This window comes from Gymnogyps californianus, chromosome 5 (genome assembly GCF_018139145.2).
Source record: "Gymnogyps californianus isolate 813 chromosome 5, ASM1813914v2, whole genome shotgun sequence".
Classification (NCBI taxonomy): Eukaryota; Metazoa; Chordata; class Aves; order Accipitriformes; family Cathartidae; genus Gymnogyps; species Gymnogyps californianus.
The window spans coordinates 30,605,267-30,626,848 of NC_059475.1; the positions used below are offsets into that span (position 1 = coordinate 30,605,267).

Consider the following 21,582-nt stretch of genomic DNA (forward strand, 5'->3'; position numbering starts at 1 on the left):
ATACAAGTTTTATAAAAAGTTGCAAGGAAGAAGTCATGAAAATGAAAATTCCCCAATGCACAGAAACTTATCAGAGGTTTTACGTAAACATCATTCAGCTGACAGGAAATTTAGCTATATATGCCAGATATAACCAGCCATATTTGCATGTATTAGAAAACACAAGATTTGCTTTTTTTTTCCTCATTTACATATTTTGAAAGTTCAGAGATCTAATGATATTTTTAATATAGAGCAATATTAAAAATAGCTGATGCAATTTCAGGAATAAATTCAAAGAAAAACAGAAAAAAATAATAAGAACAAAAGCGTGATGCTATCAGGAAGGCACTGTCCTCTTGACATTTTGACAACACTCATTTTATTAGAATTGCACAATAAAACAATTGAATAGTTCTTTCTTACAGTCTGTCTTTTCTTTCCTTGTTATAAATATATTAAATACAAAAAAATTGGTATTGAAGAGCTTATAAATACACCCTACAGTTAGTATCTATTCTCTTAGATTTATTATGTGAAGATATTAATTGCCATTAGCCAAACTCATTATATCATATCTCATGGCAAATACTCTTGATTGCACGATGCTACAGGTAAGAGTCAGAAGTTTTAACTACAGAAAATTGCAAGGAGGCCTAAGTAACTGGAGACAATGATGACAAACACCAAAGTTGTTGTTGTTGCAATCCAACATTAATTAATAGAAAAAAATCTGCCCTATCTGATGAATAAACATTTAATTTTCTGTCCCTTCTCATTTTTTCATTTTAACATCTAGTATAGAACCTATTCTTATTTATGCAGCCATCTAATGACCACATATTACTTGCCTGTTTTGATTTAATGGGCAGACTTACTGGTTTTATGTCCCTGTGCAGGAATCCGACAGAATGAATACTTTCAATAGATTCCAAAATCTGCTTCCCAAGCCGCAGAGTGGTACTGATGGTGAATGTTCCTCGAGACTGGCTCCGACGCAGGTCTGCCAAGTTCCGACCCTGATCAAATTAAAAGGATGTTTTGATAAAAAAAAATACTAATACCAAAATTCATAGATAGCGTAAAGTTTTCCTACTTCTTCTCTAGCTGTTCACGGTTAACCATGGAATACTCTCATGACCTATTTTCATATTCAAGGATAACACATCTCACCTAAATGTAATGAGTATATGTCCCCGAGTATCTCCAACATTAAATTTACAATCTGTTTTTGAAAATATGAATCTTAGTATCTTTCTACTCCTGAACAACATGGACCAAACTAATCTCTATTAGAAGACTAGTACATACACTATTAGTTAATGTTGTATCTGTGTCACATCTGAAAAAAGGCCACTGAGAAAATGCTCACAAAGACTTCTTCACACTCACCTCTTTAAGGAAAAGTACATAATTTATTTAATTATACAGTATATCTTAGATGACTTAACCAAACAGATGAAAAATATACTATGCAGTAAATGCACCCCCATGACATCACAGAACTGTTGGTCTGTCAAAATAACAGATGACCAACAGTATGAACTAGAGCACACTTCTTCCAGTATTCATATTCACCAAGATGACAAAGGACAATAAAGTGCTCATCACCCATTTTATCCCTTTTCACAGGAACAAGTCTTTCAGTAAAGTGAATTAAGGGTTTTCTTTTACTTGCACAGGGTATTTTTTCACTTTCAACAAAAAAGCCAACAAAATGCACAGACTAATATATTATATTTTAGACTATCTTCAGGTGAAGACTTCAAAGGAATGTGAGTTATCTCAGAAGACATCACAGTTCTCTCCTTCAATAGTCAGGTCTTTCTGAGGATGCAAACTTTCTCCTTTCTGAGACAATTACGGAAAGGATATCAAAGGATAGATATAAGGATATGCTCCATTTAGCTTTGCTCGCTGCTATGCATTCATGATCTTTGGGGTTTTTTTTGTCATCCTCTAAAATTTTACTGGTATTTTCATATATGCTTGGCTACCAAACCAAAACACACAAGCAAACTTTGAGCTCTGTTTGATATACTGACCTGCAACTGCATGACCACATAGTTAAATCTGTCATTCCTTCCACATCCAATGAATCTACAGACATGATCTTTTCCTGAGAGAAAAAGAAGCAAATTAGCCAGCAATAATGAAATTCTGTGGTTTATTCCTTTAAATACCTAGCAAATTACTGGAAGAGATAGTTATATTTCTTTAGAGATCTTTAATAAACTAAGCTCCCCACCCCCACAGTTCAACAGCTGTAAAACCAATGCCAGTTCTACCCCCAATTAAATAAAAGTTTTCTCCCATAAAATATGCAGCCCTACCACAGCTATCACTCTTCCATAAGAAAACATGCATGGCAACATGCCTAAATGTCCACAAATTTGAAGCATTTTGGATTGGGAAAAGGTTATTTTCTTGCAAAGCTGATGCTTGTTATAAACAATATTCCTAGCCACCATTCCTCTTTTTTTAGAAGCTGCAGCTGCCGCAATGAAAGAAAACAGTAGTCATGTTTTGTATTAAAACATTGTAGAAAATGTAATTCAACTAATCCGATTTATGAATATCTTTTTCTAGAATATGATCTTTGCTGTTTAGCTACAAAAGATAAATTCAGCTCAGGTACACTGAGGCAGAGATAAAAGAACTGTAGTAGTTAAAAAAATCACAGTTTGGTTTAAGCTTACTTTCTTTAAAGCCTCCTCCTGTCCTAGGAGCAAATTGTGGAAGAGAAGAGGGCTGGGCAAAAATAACCTCCTTATTATCCTGCAGTTGTAAGTCAAAGCATAAGATTCCCCAGGTAAATAGAGGAAAAGGCAAGCCAAAGACTGCAGTAGGGAAACAGAAGGGGAATGCAACCTCAGTCATTTCGGTATCTGTGTTCATCGACTTGGAGAGAAGCTGGGACCCCTTATGACCCCACTCTAGGACAGAACAGGCAACTGTAGGGTTTAAGCCCCTCAGGCCATTTACCTTTCTTTCTGACACCATGGAAGCTACAGCCAAGAGAAAGCTGACGGTCGCAAGTGGCTGCTAAAGCTGTGTAAAATTTGTGTCACCTAAGGTTTCTTTCACGAATTTCTTTACCCTTAGGATTACCAGAATGTCATAAATAGAAAAAAAAAGAAGTGATAGGAGAAAAGCAATTAAAAAATTCAAAAGACCATTACTGCTTTCAAAACACTATTACTGCTAGCTACAGATCTGGGGGGACTTTTTGTTACTGCTGCACTCATAGCTCCATTAAAACCCTAAAACTTGGCCCTACAACTTCTGAATGTTCTCACTTCACTTAACAGAAGAGTGGTTGCCTGTTCATTGTTTCCTCAGGAAGCTCCCTGCCACATACAATTAAAACAGACAGGCCCATTTAAACAAAGAAAATGGTACAGAATTCATCAAAATAATTTATTTTAAAATAATTATTTTAAAAGAAATCTCTACAACTTCTGCAAATACGTAAGTGCTAAGCTGTAAGTATCACTGCTTTTCCTCCACTTTTTCCTTCCACCCATTTGTTTAAGTAAGACAGGCAATATCACAGACTGCATAATTTTATGAAGAAAAAGGATTTGCAGCAAATTTGTCAAAATGAAATTTTGTATATTCATTGCTGCAGTTTCCAGTTAATGAAGTCTCATCTCAAATATTTATGATTCATTTTACAGCCCACTGTGGGTATGCTGAAGGAACATCTTCAGAGAAACCTATATTAGTCAGATTTCATCTGACAAATTCAGTAAATGTCCAAAACTCGGTTTGGTTAGAGAAACTCCATTTTAACTGGAGCAGCAATTCCAGTTGTGTGGTAAATGCTCTGGAAACTAACTTTTATAAAAATCTGAGGAAACGGGAAAGGATGGAAGTAGGGCCTGTACACTTTATTCAAATAGCATGATCCTCTGCCACTCCAGTGTGGCTATATGCACCTACCACACCTTTGCAGATACCTTCAGTTCCTTTTCCCTCAGCGAGAAAACAGTATTTTCTCACACCTGTGAGCCACATGGCTGGGGAGCAGGAGGAGGAGAAGACGGTCATAGGCTGCAGTGAACAACTATGCCCTTGAAAAGCTTCCTAGGGAGGGTACGAAGCCTACATGCCATTCCCCAGGCTGCAGAGTATCACTACAGCTCGCTTTTCAGCCTACACCAGACGCAACCCATCACTAAATTATGCTAGAGAGCTGTAAATGAGTGAGGGAGAAGTCTGTAAGGTTGTGTGAGACGGAAACCAACTGAGTGAGTCTCACTCTCACTGAGTGAGATGTGATAAATCTGTCTTCTCCCATCTGACTGCGGGAACAGATGGCCTAACAACATGATTAAACAAAACAACCATCTGTTGCAGCAGATTTCTTTAAAAAAAAAACAACAACAAAATCAGAGCTTAAAGAGTTAAACAGTATTCTGACAGTAATAATTAGGAGACAGCACCATTGGCAGGGAAAAAAAAAACAACCCCAAAGATGCAATTGATGACTAAGCTGTAATAAATGGCCGTATCAGTGAACATACTCCTCCTCCTTCATAATTAAGAGAGAAATCATACAACTACTCACATATTTAAGCATGTTTTGCTAGATCAGGGTCTTAAAAGAGATTCTTTGAAGTTTTTCATTATTCACTGTACTGCCTACCTACAAAGTCATGACTCATTTCACCCCCACAATGAATGACCACACTGTTTTAATTTTCAAAATTTCTGAAAGCAGAAATAATAAAAAATAGTACATCCCTGCACTTCTGTAAACAGCTATTCTCATTTCAGTTTCACCATTTCTATGAAATAAGATTCTAATACAGAAACACTCGAAAGCGTGTTTATAACCTTGAGAATGTGCCTAGCTCTAGCAAAGACTGGAAGAGCTGTTTTGCTGGATTGAGACGTATTACACCTGTTTATTTAATTCTTTCCTAAAAGCCTGTTTCTTCATAATTTTCCTAGAAATTGTACATGATAATAAATATTAAAAAAAAAAATCAGATCCACACATCAAGAGAATTCTGAATGACACTGTCAGCTCACTGTCTCTCATTACATACTATTCATAGATCAAACTTTCAAGTATTTGCAAGAAAAAGGATTTTCATGGCAATTACATTCCTTCCTCTGATTTATGTCCAAGGTAACTAGAACACCTTGAAAGTAAGAGAACATAAGCCCTTTGAGAAAAGGATAGTAATTATATACATACATATATATACACACACACACACATCCCCAAAAAGGGATAGAAGAACAAGATAAAAGTTGGTCTCAGAGGATGTATGCTATTAGAAAGTCGTTACAAAAATATCCTAAAAGAACTGTTTACAATTTCACCTGCTCTGAATCTGCATGAAAAAAAACTGGTCAAAAATAAGAAAAATTTCTACATGGTAAATGAAGCATTTAATAAAAAATATTCTTCAAGAAGCAATGATAAAGTTGTTTTCTACTCCCCATTTTTGTCCATTTTTCTTTATTTTCTCTCTGCTTCAAATTTTTAGCTCTTGCATACTGAAAACTTGGGAAGGTAGAAAAATTAATGGAAATGGCTCCTAGGAGCCAAGATTTTATGTAAAACATAAAATGGTCTCCACCATAATCTTATTTAATAAAAATCCTTTAAGGATGGATAAAAATATATGCATATAAAAATAAAGTTATGTATCTGTGCAAACTATAAATCTCAATATATGCAAAAGGTTCACCCCTGACCCATCTCTTACTGTAGACACTTTTCTGATCATCTACAACATTCCCTATCTAAAACCAGAGCAGTTACACTGTAACGTGGAACTTGCACAGCAATGACTAAAGGTCACCTCTAGTGTTACTATCATGGAATCACCAACCTTTTTTCCCCTCCCCTTTTTTTTTTAAACTGTGCAAGAGAATAATAAGAGATACAAATTAAGGACAAATATTTAGATTGTTTTCTCATAAGGAGGGTTGTCAAAAGAGCTCCTTCTAAAGATCTCATACAAAATTAGGGTTTCAGTTATATAAAAACTTCTATTTATTGTTTTCTCAGAGAAATAATATTGAGAAAATAAATAACCGAAAGACCTTTATTTGGATTATATATTATTTGGATTATTTGCCTCAGTGGATCTCTTGTTCAGGTGTTTCATTATTCTGTTCTTTTCATCTAGACAGCATTTCCCATGATTCAGTAGAATGAGAGACTCATCTGCAGGAAGACTTGGCTTGTTAAAGGAATTATACTCCCAAAGGAAGACGGATAAGAAAATTATAACTTCTGTAAGGCCCTATGGCAATTATTCACAAACCAATTTTTTATTCTTTCAGCCAACATTTTTGGTTTTCAAAAATATTTCAAAAGGTAAAAAAGTTCTTACTAAGAAAAAAGCATTTTTGTAACATCTTAACTCAAACTTTGCTATACTTAAATTCACAGTAGAAAGTTATAAGGCACTCCAGTTATGCACTCATATATAAGGCTATGTTTTTACAAATACATTGGCACTGTAGTGCTACCAAATTCCAATATTTTATTGCAGTTATTACTATTTTCCTTACTACTTTAGCTGCTCCACCTCTACCATTTTAAAGACTCTAGTTTTTGCTAAAAATAGAATCAAGCTCGTGTGTGCAGAAAAAAAAACTTGAAAAATTAATTCTGAGCATTTAAAAAGCCAGGGGTGACAGAGTATTTGTTTCTTCAAAACTCACTATCTTTAAGATAATTTCTTTCAAGAACCCTGACAAATGGTTTCTAAATTTACGATTGATAATACTGAAATTTACTGTTCATCTTTGGACTAGTAACTCTAAAATTCAAAGAAAGCTAATATGCAGTCCCTGAATCTCCTTGCTCAACTATATAATACTAGATGTTTTTGTGAAATTCTTTAAAAAGATATAAACATAGGAACAGTTTGTTAACACTACAACATGTGACATGCTTGCCCTCTTAAATCTGTAAAGGCTGTCAATTTCTGCTGCAACGTGACCTTTACAGCAGATGAGGGAGCACCATATGTCATGCAGATTTTGTTTTATTCAAACTAAGAGTTTGGAAAAATCGGGCTGCTGACAGGGATGGATGTATTAGTCAAAATCTTCCAGATTCAAAATAATTTTTTTGAAGAAAAAAGTCACCCTTTAAACTTTCTTTTTATAATCTTATGTTGTGAAAAGCAATGAAGAGAAGCCATTGCATATTTCTCTGTATTGATAGCTTCAGCCATTAAAGTATTTAAAGGTACATCAAAAGTGACTATTCAAAGCTGTGATTCTGAATGGTCAAGGACCTGAACCCTAGAAGTATTTCAGGACTCTACATGCCAACAATTTTTTTTCTACAAGTTACAGTATTTTAAAGTTGTTTTTTTGTTTGTGTCCGTTTTTTTGAAATATGTTTCCTATTTCAACATTAGAATGATTCTTGGCAATACTTGCAAAGGCAAAGAAATACAAATATTCTTATCCTGGATGCTATGTGAAGAACCCGCAAATATTCAATGCTAGATAGTACAGAAAAAAAGAGACCATCTAGAAGGGGAAATAAAAAGCTGACAACAACAACGAAGTCTAGAGCAATAAAGGTAAGGAGAAGATACAGATCCAGAATAAACTACAGTTGAGCATAGGTTTTGCAGCAATTCAATTTTTTTGTTGTTCTTTCTGTTTTCATGTGTCGTGGTTTAACCCCAGCCAGCAACTAAGCACCACGCAGCCGCTTCCCCCTCCCCCCTCCCAGTGGGGTGAAGAGGAGGAAAGAGGGGAAAAAAAAAAAAGTAAAACTCGTGGGTTGAGATAAGAACAGTTTAATAACTAAAGTAAAATATAATACTAACAATAGTAATAATGAAATATAATAATAATAATAGTAATGAAAAGGAATATAACAAAAAAGGAGGGGGAGGAAGGGGAAAAAAAAAAAAAACCACCAGTGATGCACTATGCAATTGCTTACCACCTGCTGACCAATGCCCAGTTAGTTCCCGAGCCACGATCCGCCCCGCCTGGCCAACTGCCCCCTGTTTATATACTGGGCATGACGTTCCATTGTATGGAATAGCCCTTTGGCTAGTTCAGGTCAGCTGCCCCAGCTCTGCTCCCTCCCAGCTTCTTGCACACCTGCTCACTGGCAGAGCATGGGAAACTGAAAAGTCCTTGGCTTAAGATAAGCGCTACTTAGCAACAACTAAAACATCAGAGTGTTATCAACATCATTCTCACACTAAATCCAAAACACAGCACTGTACCAGCTACTAAAAAGAAAGTTAACTCTGTCCCAGCCAAAACCAGGACATCATGTCATCCTGTTTCAAAGGAAAGGTTCATTGTAGCAAAACTTGCAGAAGCTGAAAGAGCTTCTATTCCACTTTTAATAACCATTTAGCAATAACGTGTAGAATATGGGGAATACTTACTCAAACTATGACTAAATAGAGATTATAATGATCTTTTAAGAAGATACACTGACATTCTACTTCTGGCATATCCAGGGTATGGATACAGCCCTACCTTGCAATTTCTTCAACACAGCTACTTCCATTTTCAGCACTTGCTTTGGCTGCTGAGCTGATTCGACCTTCAGTGCAACATTTTCCCGAGTAAGCAAGTCCAGTGCATCGTAAATTTCTCCAAATCCTCCGCCTCCTATTTTCCTCAACTATATTGGGAAAAAAAGAAAGAACAAAAACAGATTTAAAAGAGGGGAGAAGAAAAGAAAGGAAACAAAACATCAATACTTCTTTGTACTGCCTGCCATACTGCAAATGCTGTTGTATTACTAATAGATTTTAAAATAACATAATCATATCCTTCAGTACGTAAAAGAGCTACTGAATAATCTGCAAAGGTATGGTTAACCACAGTTTGGAAGAGAATCCTAGGAAAACAAGTTAATACACCTGATCTCCATCTGCACTAAACTTCTTGTATTTAATACAATAGAAGAGTGCACTAGCATTCCCAGCATGAATCTGACCAAAATCAGCACGCTGAATAAAGTCTTTCCTCAAATAGTCACATACTACCCAGAGACCTTCAAATACAAATGCAGTGACATTTGTAAGATATGCCATCTTCTTCTTTTTTCAGAAATATGCACACTGAATATTAAAGGTATAAAAGTTCTTGGACTTACTGAAAAGAGACAGCGTTTTCTATTATATGCAGTGACTTACACATAACAGCTAAATCATAAATGATAAGAAATGGCTAAGATTACCTTTGAATATATATTTTAAATCTTACTCACATTTATTTACGGTTCGCCAATACCACTCTTATTAACAGACATACTAAAGAAACTTGCACTACTGAAAGTTTCATCTGTGTTAGGAAGAGGTAAAAAGAATGCTCCTGGCATTAATTAGTTTGCACTACATTCAGAGCAAATATTAATAGTTGTGTTTTCACTCTGCTTTAAATGTTCACAAGGAACAGAGACTTGTCTGGTTTTCAGTATCAAAAATGTCAATGTTATTTCATGTAACGCTTTCATACGGTGATCTCCCCTGTAGCTACCATTCTAAAGCTGCTAAAAGAGAAAAGGAGTCAAAAAGAACATACCCTAAGAAACACACAATATTGTATTTTTACTATATTTTACCTTGAAAGAACTGCCATGGTTTTCTAAATGTCATTTGAAAACACACAGTTGTTAGGGTCATATGACTACACTGTATTAAATGTCCTCTAAACATTCTGGGGATCTAGAGATCAGCAATATGCTGACCTATCTCCAGATTCTGAAAATAAATCTGATGTCTCCTAGTCCAGACAATCAGCCATCTGACTGAGAAGGAAAAACAATTTTAAAAATAGCCTATGCCCCTAAGAATAAGGAAGAAGGTAACAGATAAAATACTCATATTGTTTACTTGCATTTTTCAAGTCATATCACATGAAATTTTTATTCTGTATGATTACAACAATACTCAGCATTTCATCATGCACTTTCTGTCCTGAAGGTCTTTTACCATCACAAGCAACTGCTATTTCAATATTCTTAAGATGAGGAAAATATGGTCCAAGATATGTAGCATTATCTACATTACTTCTGGCCAATTCATTGCCAATTTTAAAAAGGTGCATAGGATAGACAGCACACCACATTTTCAGACCTACAGAACTAACCCACCTAAATATCTACTCCTAGTGCAACACCTGTTGCCTGCAAATTCACATGTTCATTTCTTTCTAACAAGCACACTAGCTGTTAGCAAATGCAATCTCCTCTTCTCCACAGGCTGTATACTTTCTCTGAAGCAGCGTAACATGCATACTACCAACACAGGCTTAAGCCTGTTACTCTTTAACCTACACATTTCAAGAACTTAACAAGTTCAAGTACAGAGTATCACAAATCCTGAATAAGAAGTTTGTGTCTTTGGACATGACTTGTTTAAGATACTACTCAGGTAAGAATCTAGGGTTAACTCTGAAATAATGACAAACCGTGAGAAATAGAAACCTTTCAAGTCCAGTGTAACGTGGTTACATTCAGATGTTTTTAATATATGCAGAGTGTTAGTCCTTACAGAAAGGAAAGAGATCTGTCATCTAAATATTGGGAAAAATAGCAAGTTTTAACAGGATTATATATATGTGTATATACATATTTAAAAAAAAAAAGTATGTGTGTATCTATGTATATCTCTCGAAGATGTAGTTTTGTGACTGATTTGACCATTTTAAGTCTGCACTTTTCCATTCCACCTCTTGGTCTGGTAATGCCATTATATTGCCTGAGCTCTGAGCTATTAACAGGGTTCCAACAGTTAAACATAGACATTGATCTCACTGTAATTTTCAGCATAAGCACATAAATTGGCCTTCTGTCACATATACTCAACATCTTTTACCTCGACAAGGACCATGTTGCCCTCCTTTACACCTGCACCACTTTCTCCCATTTTGAACATTAGTTTCAAGCTTTTCTTCTTTGCATTCAGCATCTCACACCCCAAACTCATTCCCTCCATTCTCTCTTCCACTCCTATCTCTTTGTATGCTTCAAGTCTAAAGCATACAATTTCCAACGTGTTTTATCTTGGCATTTTCGCTTACACTGCATATTGAATGATGTTCTTAAACCTGCCTAAAACCAATTATCATTACAATCAAGTCTCCCCAAGTCAGCATTGTAATAAATGTTTCAAAGGCAAAACAGAGGGATAAGAAAAGGCATCGACAGAGGATGAAAGCAAATGCTAATAGATACAGAGACCAGTAGAGAGGGAGGGTGTCACTGAGGAAAAAATATTTTATAATGTCTTTTCTATGCTTACTTTTCAAAATAGAATCACCCTAAAGAACGTCTAGGTTAAAATTAAATTTAATTGAGCATAGTTTTTAAAAATATTCGTGTCCACAAATTCCAGGTATGTTTTCACGATTACAAAGACCAAGGTCCTGAACAGCAAAAATTTTGAAAACTGCATTTCAGCTGCAAATCTTTACATAACTTCCAGAATGTGTACTCCTTTTTTTTTCCTTAAACTGGTTACAACAAAATAATCTCATGCAATCATACTACAGTGCTGCCATTCTTCAATGGGGGGAAAAAAGCAGCGTATTGGGAGAGTTCCACAAGGACCAATCAGAAGTACTACTGATAATTAGGGACAGTACTCATTGTCACCAAAACTTGAAAGACTACTGGTTTATACCACCTCATCTTTCTACACAAGGAATTTTTAAGTACTCTACTGCTTCAAGAACACTAGCAAAAAACTTCATTACTTCGTAACCTAACAGAACAGTATTAATTATGTTAATATGTATGTGTCAAGCACTAAGAACTTTCTAAAATTTGCATGCTATTTTCTTCCACTGGCAGACTGTCCTATGAAATCCTGAATTCAGAAAGAAGTATATCGCCTTAGATGCCATCAAGAAATCCTTAATGTTTGCTACAGAAATTAAGAAATTGAAGAGTTACCCACAGACAATATTTGGCACTCATCTACCTGTAATACTTGATTTGGAAAACATACAAGTTAAAATGTATAATCACATGAGATGAACAACAGCATACTCTCAAAAATTTCCAAAAGACACCCATCTGATCACGATTCTTCATTACACAGGAAAGAAAAGAAACCTGAAGAAAACAGGACTACTGTTGCACATACCAGACAACTGAATAGTTTTGTGGATAGTGATATATTAGTATACTATTATCTATTTAGAATGCTATTTTATTCTATTGGATCTGATTCAAGACTATGCTTTCAGTTTTTACTTCACTGTAATATTGAGATGCAATATAAGAAGGTATTTTGCAAATACTTACACCCCAAAGATAGCCATTTAGGTTCTATTTACACAAAAGGAAATACAAAGGTTTCCTATACAAAGCTAGTAGCAGCTTCCTGCATTTTTAAATGAAGGATAGGGCACAAGATAATTGAAATTATTTTCTCTATATGAATTTGAAATGAATGATGAATCTGTATCTTCTATGTTCAGTCTCACAGTTTTAAATAAAATATTGAAATATGGGAGTAAAATAAAGCAAAGATGGTGCAAAAAATAGTGAGTCAGTATCCATTCACAGCCTACTAAACACACAGAGATACCAAAAATGTTCTATTATGAAGTGGGGGTTTTTTTCGGTTTTTTTTTTTTTTTTTAAATCTCAAAAAAATCCACAAGCAAAAAAAATCTAAAGTCATCAGGGAAATGGAGAAGGAACTACAAGAACTCAACCTGTTTTTCCCAGCAAAAATAGCTTCAAATGGATACTATTTCCCTCTAGATGTAAATCAAGGATATAAACACCAAAAGGGAACAGAGCTACTTATGGTAAAGCCAATATTGGCACACCATCAAATGGATAGTAATCATCCAGGAATAAATCTATGCTACAAAATATAACAAACAGAAATAATTTCTAATTGGAAGACTAGCAAGGTCCTGAAAGATCTTCCTGTAAGAAGTAACAAATCTCACAATCTGACTAGTTTCAAGAGGGTGCCTGACTGATTTCCAAAACAGATTGACATAATCACTGGCTGACTGAATTCAATATACTAACAGGACTCTTCCAGTTGTGCTCTGAACAGGCACTAAGTCAGGATTTAAAAGCTTTCCTAGGTCCTTACCAGAAAAAAAACCACCTTAAATCCGTATAACTTCTTTTTAAAGTAGGATAAGAAACAAGTGGTTTTAAAGTCCTTTCACCACTTAACATAAGCATTAAGCAAAATACATCTCACAAGAATTTTGAAACAGATTTCAAAGCACAAACTACTTCTTTTTAAAAACATGTTTTAAAGAAGAAAAAGAATTGCAGGAAGGCATACTCACCACCTTCCATCTTTCTTTGACCAAGATTCCCACACTGAGGATGTCAGGCTGCTCCCCTCCTCCACTCATTGCAACCTCCTGACGCGATGGAGCTGCTATGCAAAGTCTATGTCAGTAGAAACCATCCAGATCCCAGGAGTGGCTTCCATTTAACCAGTGACTGCAGAAACAGAGCAGAATATGGGATCTCAATGGTTAACAGAATAACATGAAATACAGAAAAAGCTGTGTTTCTCACCTAGCACCTTAACTAGTTTTTGTATCCCATAGTGACTTATGTTAGAATTCTAGCCAACTTCCAGTACAGAAAGAAATTCAAGTATATTCTTCCTTGTTTTTTTAACCTGCTCTCTCTCAAACCTCCAAGCCCAATCTCAAAATAGTACTAATGAATATAAACATTTTCAGAGTTATATTCTGCAAGCAGTTTCAAACTGCTGTAAATCATAATTACATTTAAATTTTAGTAACAACTTTAAAAATCTAATAATTTACTAAATAATTGGTTACATAATTAATAGTAATATATAATAATAAGCTTAAAGTAATATTAACCAAAAAATTGCAAAATTAAAAATAGATACTCAAATCAGAATTGTAATTTAATTTATTGCACTGCATACAGACTATTCCACATTTTATGATGTGTTTCACGTAGCTAGTATTACTTATGATTAAATATGTCTAAAGTACAATTGTATTGGTTTATGTCAGGGTACAAATAGCTAAAGGGAAAAAAACTTGTCTTGGGTAATTCTATCTGTTTAATTTTTTAATTTTCTGGCTTTAGGCAATCATCTCTAAATCGAATTTTACATAGCAATATAAAAATTTGTCGTTTGGAGATTAATCCATCCATAATGGCTCCCATCAGCAACTACTACAACCAATTGAAAGCTTATTTCAATTGTTTGAAGCTTTTCTAGAATTGTGCTTACTGTTACACTGGTATAACTATACAAGTGTAACTCTTTGTACAACCTCTCTTATCCAACGATAAGACTCTTCAAAAGTGTATTTGATTTGGGTTTATTTCTTTCACTTCCAAAACAGCATAAACTAAAAGTGAAAAATTCTTTTCTCCCTGAATCAACACACAAATGGTATGCAAAATTGGTACAACCACTCTGATTTAAATTAACAGTATACCCTTCCATGTGGATAAATGCCAAGTTTACTACTGGGGCTAAATTATGCTTTCTAAAAAAACAACCTGCTGCTTAAACGACCTGGCTTTTAAGATAGATGTTTGTTTGACATGACAGTAACTGTGGGGGTTTTTTCATATTCTTTCATATTAATTTTTCATATTTCATTTATGCCTTTCTTGCTTCAATTGTAAATTCTGACATTTAAACCAACTTCAAACAAAACAGACCCCTCTGGAGAAAAATTAATCTGGAGTAGTTGAAGATCTAAATTTATACCAAATTAGAGTGGATTACATCCCTGTAAAAGAGTGTTCATTCAGAATACGTAGCCTGAATTGGTTTAATACAAACAAATGAAGGGAAACCAAATTAAGATTGTGTATTCTGAGTAGCAGTGTCCACCCTGCAATTTAACCAAGTTGAACTAAACCAATTCAAATTCTACCAGTGCTGGTAAATTCTCCCCTGCAGACAAGGTCAAAATTCTGAAGAGAACTACAGTCATTTATGTGAACACCCTTAACATTACTAACCACTGACCATAATTACTGGCCTTTCTAACAGAATTATCATAACACAGTCAGGAACTAATTAAGTCAAAGAGAAAATGAAATGGCACTAATGAAGGGGAAAAGGTCTATTTCCAAAATTACATGCTTAGAGCATGTACAGTGATTTTTCCACTTGCTCAAATCTTTGCTTCCCCTTCCACCGCCCCCCAGTTACATCGAAGTAGGTCGTGGTCTTCACTGAGTAATATGTTTACTGCTATACTGGGACTTCAAGGGGGGGTTTCTGACACCTGCTTAAAAAAAGTTAAGGAGAAAGTATTCACTTTTGCTCTCACAGGAGCAAAATCTAAAATTGGCAAGTATGATTTTTGCTAAAGCTTTCAAACATGAGCAAAATTCATCACCTGTAGGAAAAGCAGACGCTTTATTAAAGCAAAGATATGACAACAGTGGTTTTAGAGTTTTTTGTTAGTACTGCTATCAGCCTTGATCTGATACCTGATTTGGTACTTTTTTTTTTTAAATACATTTCAAATTACAATTTACAGTCACAACTCTGACAAATATTTCTGAGAGCTATTCATTCATGGATTCTTGAGCATACTAAGCGAGCATCAGTAACTCGCCCAGAATGCAATGGTACAATACGTATATGCACAGAACCATCTCGTACTTTAAGAATCGTCATAGAAGTACCTTATTACTGTAGATAACATCTGCATGACCAGGGTAACAAAATCTTCATTTATACACAATACCTCAATCCTATTCCAATACACTAATTCTTTGTTAAATCTTTTGTCTTCCTATATCATTACAAAGCAATAAAATCTATTATATATCATCAGTCACCGGTATTCAAAGCACCAAAATCCTAGGACCCATTAGACTGTCGTGCACAGGAGGCAAAGTTCTCTCCTGAGCCCCTGAAACCAAGGTGTTAAACACCTCCTGATGCTTAATAATCAACTGCAAGCACTGTTTTACTTGAAAAATGCAAGTTTTACAAACATGTTGAGGTTAATTTGAAGAAACCTGTTTTATTCAAGACCCCAAATAAAGTAGCAGGAGGATTCAGTCACAAATTTCAAGGCCAGAAAGCTTGAAATTAGCCCAAAGTTTTACCTGATCAGGCCACATAACTTCACTCCCTTCAGTGAACTAGCACGTGCTAATATGTCAGAGTCCAAATGATGAAGAGTCCCCTGTCTTCACTGGTAACATGTTCCAGTACAGCCCTTCCCTCACAGTAAGCATGACTTGCTTTGTTTCAAGGTTGAATCTGTCTAATTTTAGTTTCTTACCACAGGACTTTGTTACAGTTTTGGAAACCAAATTCCATTCCCAGTAATTTCACCTCATTTAAACATCTGAACACATTTTTTAACCTCCTCTAAATTAATAAATTAAGCTTTAAGCCTTCCTTCCTATCCCATGGGTCTTTTATGAGGTCCTCCTCTGAAAATCCTCTCCTTGCTCCACATTATTCCTGTGGTATGGGCAGCAACATTGAGTTAGACACCAACACTGAATTACACTCAATCATACCAATACCCAATATGGAGAAAAGATGAATTTTGAATTTTTTTGTGATAGTAGTCTTATTTCCCTAATTTAAGTCTGAAGCAGTTTTATACTTTTGCTAAATCACAACTCTATCAGATGCTTATACATCTCCGTGCTCACACTCGGGCACTGCTGCAAGAATATGGTTTCTTAAAAGCCTTCATTCACAATCTGATCTAGACTGGGTTTCATTGCTCTGATGTGTTCTCTAACGACCTTAACACTGTATAACTGAAAATCTGTTAGTTATTAATGCACTGCAGTGGATAAATATCTTTATATTCCTTACCTAATAACAGAAAACACATATTCTGGTAGGTGCAATTTAGGTTACGATCGCCTTCTCCAAATTCATGTGGGAAAACGAGGACATTATTGGAGAGGACTACATTTAAAGGACTTTTGGACAGACATAAATATGCATTCTTTGGAGGTGGTGCTCAGGACAAAATTGAAACTGAAACTTCTCTGAATTTTGAAGGACTTGAATTTAGATTGTTTGGCCCATTCTAAATTCCACAGATTAATAAAAGACCCATAAAAGTACATACAGCCTACAATGCTGTTAAACAATTTAAGAAAGCTCCAGCATGTTCTGTATCCCACTGAAGCAGACGAATAATTAATGACATACAGTTAAGATGCAAGCTTTCCCTTACTCATTCAACAGATGAATCCTTTAGCAGTGCAGTTTTAGAGGTTGCAGTACCGTTACTTTCTGCACAACAAACACTTTTTTATAATTCTCCTAAAAAAGTAACAGCCATTTTAATTGCACTCTATCTCATAAAATTCTATATTCATTAACTCATCACTTTCCTTATCAGACTAGTTTATCAGATCAGCGGAAATGTGTAAGATAACAGAATTATCACAATTAAAGGCAATTAGCCCTCTGTCAAATTTATTTCCAGGTGACAGGTCATGGAATAACTAGGACAACACAATGAATACAGACTTTGTTCCATAACATAAGCCTTTGCCAGGGAACTGATCACAGTATAATACAAGAACAGGTAAAGGAGGGTTAGTGCTTATATCCAGAATTCAATATTGTACAAACAGCATCCATTATTTAAAACTCTTCTATCCACTTAGCTGCTTTTAACTACATATCACCCCTGCAAAAGACTTCTTTAATTTACCTCAACCAAGTACACTAAAAAATTATATGCTATTAGAAAACAACAGTGCAAAACTTCCAGAAAAAAACAAGTCAATTTTGTAAAAGCTTATTCTAGCTCAGCAAGCAAAGACAATCGTTTTCTGTAATTTGTGTGCATGTATATAATTTCTTTAGAGATGGCCCTAAACTGAAGCCAATCTCTGCTTACTAGCCTTTGCAGATGTTTAAATCCAGATCTAAGGTTGAGAAAGTAGCACAGACAATTTTGGCTGAATGGCGGTACTGTAAGTTTCACGACAAAGCAAGTAAGGACAGAAGATTACTTCTCTTCCACAGAAAGGAAAAATATATGTCCTGTTGCCTCCCCTGTGGAATAATATCAACCTTTTGGTATTAGGAACTCTCTATGCTTATTAGGAACTCTACCTGTCTGCCTTCAGTTCATTTAAGAAACTAGTAAATTAACTGGAATCTACCAAAGTTGCTTTCCACTTCTGTACTTTCTACTTTTGAGCAGAAGAAGAACTTAAAGGAACAAAGAAAAGTTTAACAAGTCAGCATAAAGAGAAAATCTGGGCAGGAAATGTTCAAAGGTCCTAATTCCACCACATTTATGGTAAAGTCCACTTTCTTAGGCCAAGAAGCATGTTCAAATTGTAAATTCTAAGGCCAGAAATGTTTTAAGGGTGTCTGTTTGAACATCCAAACTAGAAAGCTATCCTACACTTACAATCTGAATATTTTCTAAATACATTCATGAGAAGCTGGGGTCCTGAAAATCCTCATTCAGCATGTCAGTGAGAAAACTAAATTCAAGACCTTGACCTAAATTTCCAACTGTACTGGTTGTGAAGAAAATCTTTTTAAAAATTCAACACATAACCAATGCCATTTTAGGTTTTCCTATCTCAAGCTCTTAGGTGCCAAAATACTCATCATCACTTGCAGATTCCAGGTGTGAAAAGCTCCCAACTGTCTTGTGTGCTATTGCCAAGAGTCTAGATTTCCTTCTGGCAACTTCTGCACTTACAGCTATGTTGTTATTACAAAAGTGGCAGTATTTTCTCAGTTTGAAGACAGAGTTAAAAATATAACATTTAGTTTCAAGATAACAGTCTTATTTTAAAAACACCTATTTCAAGCTACCACACTATTTCCAGTTTGCAAGAGAATTCAGCACCAAAATGTTACAAAAAACCAAGTAAGGCAAAGTTTATGGAAGGAGTATATTATCTTTTACTAAACCAACTGATACAGGTGGCAAAGCCCTACAAGTTTTAGGCACACAAACCCCTCTTCAAGTCCAAAATAGAATGAGCAACTTTAAAATTAAATTGAACTTGAAAGCAATTGCACTGAAGTAAACTTCATTATGTTTCTTGATTAGACCAACTGAGATAAAAGGTACTCTATACCTTGCCATAAAGAAAGGGAAGCACCTGGGTATGTGCGCGACAGGGAGAGACTATAGGGTTGTGGCTCCTATGAGAAACACAGCACATAATTTATTACCTACAGAAAATCAGAAAATTTTGGTCAGGGAGAATTAGAATAAGTCATAAAACAAAACCTCTATTTAATCCATGGTATTTTTGCCATGGTATTTTGCAGCCGAGTGAGTTAATTTCCTAATTTGATCTGTCACACAATTGCACAAAGACTTATGTTAGAACAAGAGAAAGAATGGAAGTTAGCTATGGGGGACAGGGAAAGGCTGGACCACTGTGGTGCTTCCAACTCAAACCAGTTGTTGAACTACAACCTCAGGTGCAGAGCCTTTAATACTAATGTAGAAACCTAACCCTTTGGAGAGGTTAACTGCATTCCAAATAACACTATATTATTCTCAATTTTTTTCCACAACTCAGAGTGAGTTCCAAATCAGAGAGGCTTGTGAAACCTTATTAATTACTCCAAAATCAATTTTAAAACCCTAAAAGTGTCATTTGTTTTAAAATAGAGCTGTATTTCTGTGTCTTAGATTCACTGCAACTGTTGTGGTATTTACAACAAACCTAAATGGAACTAGAAGTGGGGTTTTTTGCTATTGTAAGAATTTGTTTTACCTGTCATAAAAGTCTTCTTCAAAGAAACTAGTTCTCTGATCACTTACATGAAGTGAAAAACATTTTTAAACACACAGATTAAAATTCAGTTCTGCAATTATGTAAATTATACAGTGTTACAATAACTATTTTTCAAGATCCTTGTAAAATTTTCATTGCAGAAGAGTTAAGTGATAGTGAAGTGTGGTTTTGAACACTGATACAAAGACAGCTTGAAGTCAAACAATTAAGATATTTTAAATAGTGACATAGTAATATAATATCAAACTATTTATAGTCTGGATTTATCAGCAAAATAAAAATCTTTGTTTCCAGTTTTTTGAAATGTTGGAATAGTCAGTTATCTTCTTAGGATACACGTAGAGTATTAATACATTACCATCAATGTCACTAACTTTGTATATCAAGGAATAACATAAATTGATCCTTTAAGACACTCCAGACTACTGCCCTTTCCACTAGTACTATCTATTTCTATTATTTCATAAATCAATTTTCTCAGTAAGGAAAAACATAAATGCCCAACCCAGGCATACAACACGCAACTACAGAAGGCAAGAAGGCAAACAATACACTGCTCTGAAGAATTTCTTCCAAAGCCTACGCAGCTTTTGGCACTAGATATACAGCGATTTATAGAGGAGAAGAGCTGCTGCTAAGGACTGTGCAAGAATGATGCAAGGGCATATATACAACTAACTGCTATTAACTTCTGAATGCTTAATCCAATCAAGTAAAGTTCAGGGTAAACTCTAAATATAAATGGGAATAACACTTAACTTTTTTTAAAATACAAAAAAATCGGCAGAGGAACTTTGGTGAGAATATCAGATAGATGACATGCAAATAGCAAAATGCTGTCTGCTGATAGTGTTCAAATGATCAACAAGGCTGCCAGTGGCAGACAAGCAGCCCAGCTGGCAGACCACAAGACTACACTCACTGTACTGTGCCCAGGCTGCAGCACCATGCATGAAGCAATCTGGACCTCACTAACAAAAGCTGGGAATTCCCTTGATATGTCAGTTGATAAAGCACATCACAAAAACATGGTGAATAAGGCCTGACAGTTTACTAAGCAGAACAAGAGAAAACAGAGGAATAATCTTTTTTTTAATCTGTAATGTCTAATGTCTTCACATCCTTATCATAAGGGCATGTAACTCTAAATCTGCAGCAGTATTGTGACAAAGAGAGGGCAGTGGCTGTGCACAAATACGTATTCCATCTCCTTAAATACCTGAAGACAGTAGCTCTCCTTTTTGTCAATGTGTGAAATGAGGTCAGTAACTGCTACACCAAGCAAGATGAGTCCAAAAGAGCCTAGCTGACAGGAAGATGGAATCTGAGTGAGCCCACGCAGTGCAGGAGGTCTACCAAACTCTGACAGGCTTTGGCCTCCTCGATGAGGGGAATGCACAGCCATCCTGCCACACAATGCAGCAATCCCTGAAAGAGTTAAGGAGGAAAGACGCACCATCACATTATAGTTTATGCAGGAGACACCTCAGTACATTCAAGGAGGATTGTACTTTCCAGCAGCAGGTCAACAGTGCTAGAGAAGTCAGGCACAAAGAGAAGATGAAACACCACAGAGACCCTGTGCTGACGACCCTCATGCCAAGACCAACTCAGCCCTGATGTCAACATCCCTAGCACCAGCAGGTAGGAGACAGCCACGTTAAGTGGGCCCTTATGAACTGCCAAATGACAAGAGAGGTAGGAAATGGGTTGGTGCTTGGCTGTGCTGGAGGAAGGTGGCACTAAGGCAGCTAAAATAAACATACAAGCTGTTGCCAGCAGAATAGCACAAGCTATTACTTTATCTTCAGTTTGAGCTGGCTTCAGAGGGGCTCTCTACAGTGCCATGGAGTCTCTCTTGTTCACAGGAC

At 35.6% G+C, this 21,582-nt stretch overlaps 1 protein-coding gene across 1 annotated transcript in view; it reads right to left on the reverse strand.

Moving 5' to 3' along the window:
- Positions 1 to 13,351, reverse strand: part of TTBK2 (tau tubulin kinase 2) — a 72,214-nt gene extending 58,863 nt beyond the window's left edge. The window contains exons 1-4 of the mRNA XM_050897811.1: positions 13,270 to 13,351; positions 8,473 to 8,620; positions 2,025 to 2,098; positions 858 to 998 (exon numbers count right to left, since the gene is read on the reverse strand). Coding sequence (XP_050753768.1) covers positions 858 to 998; positions 2,025 to 2,098; positions 8,473 to 8,620; positions 13,270 to 13,338 — 432 coding nt within the window. The 5' untranslated portion in view covers positions 13,339 to 13,351. The remainder of the gene's footprint in view (positions 1 to 857; positions 999 to 2,024; positions 2,099 to 8,472; positions 8,621 to 13,269) is intronic.
- Positions 13,352 to 21,582: the final 8,231 nt, after the last annotated feature.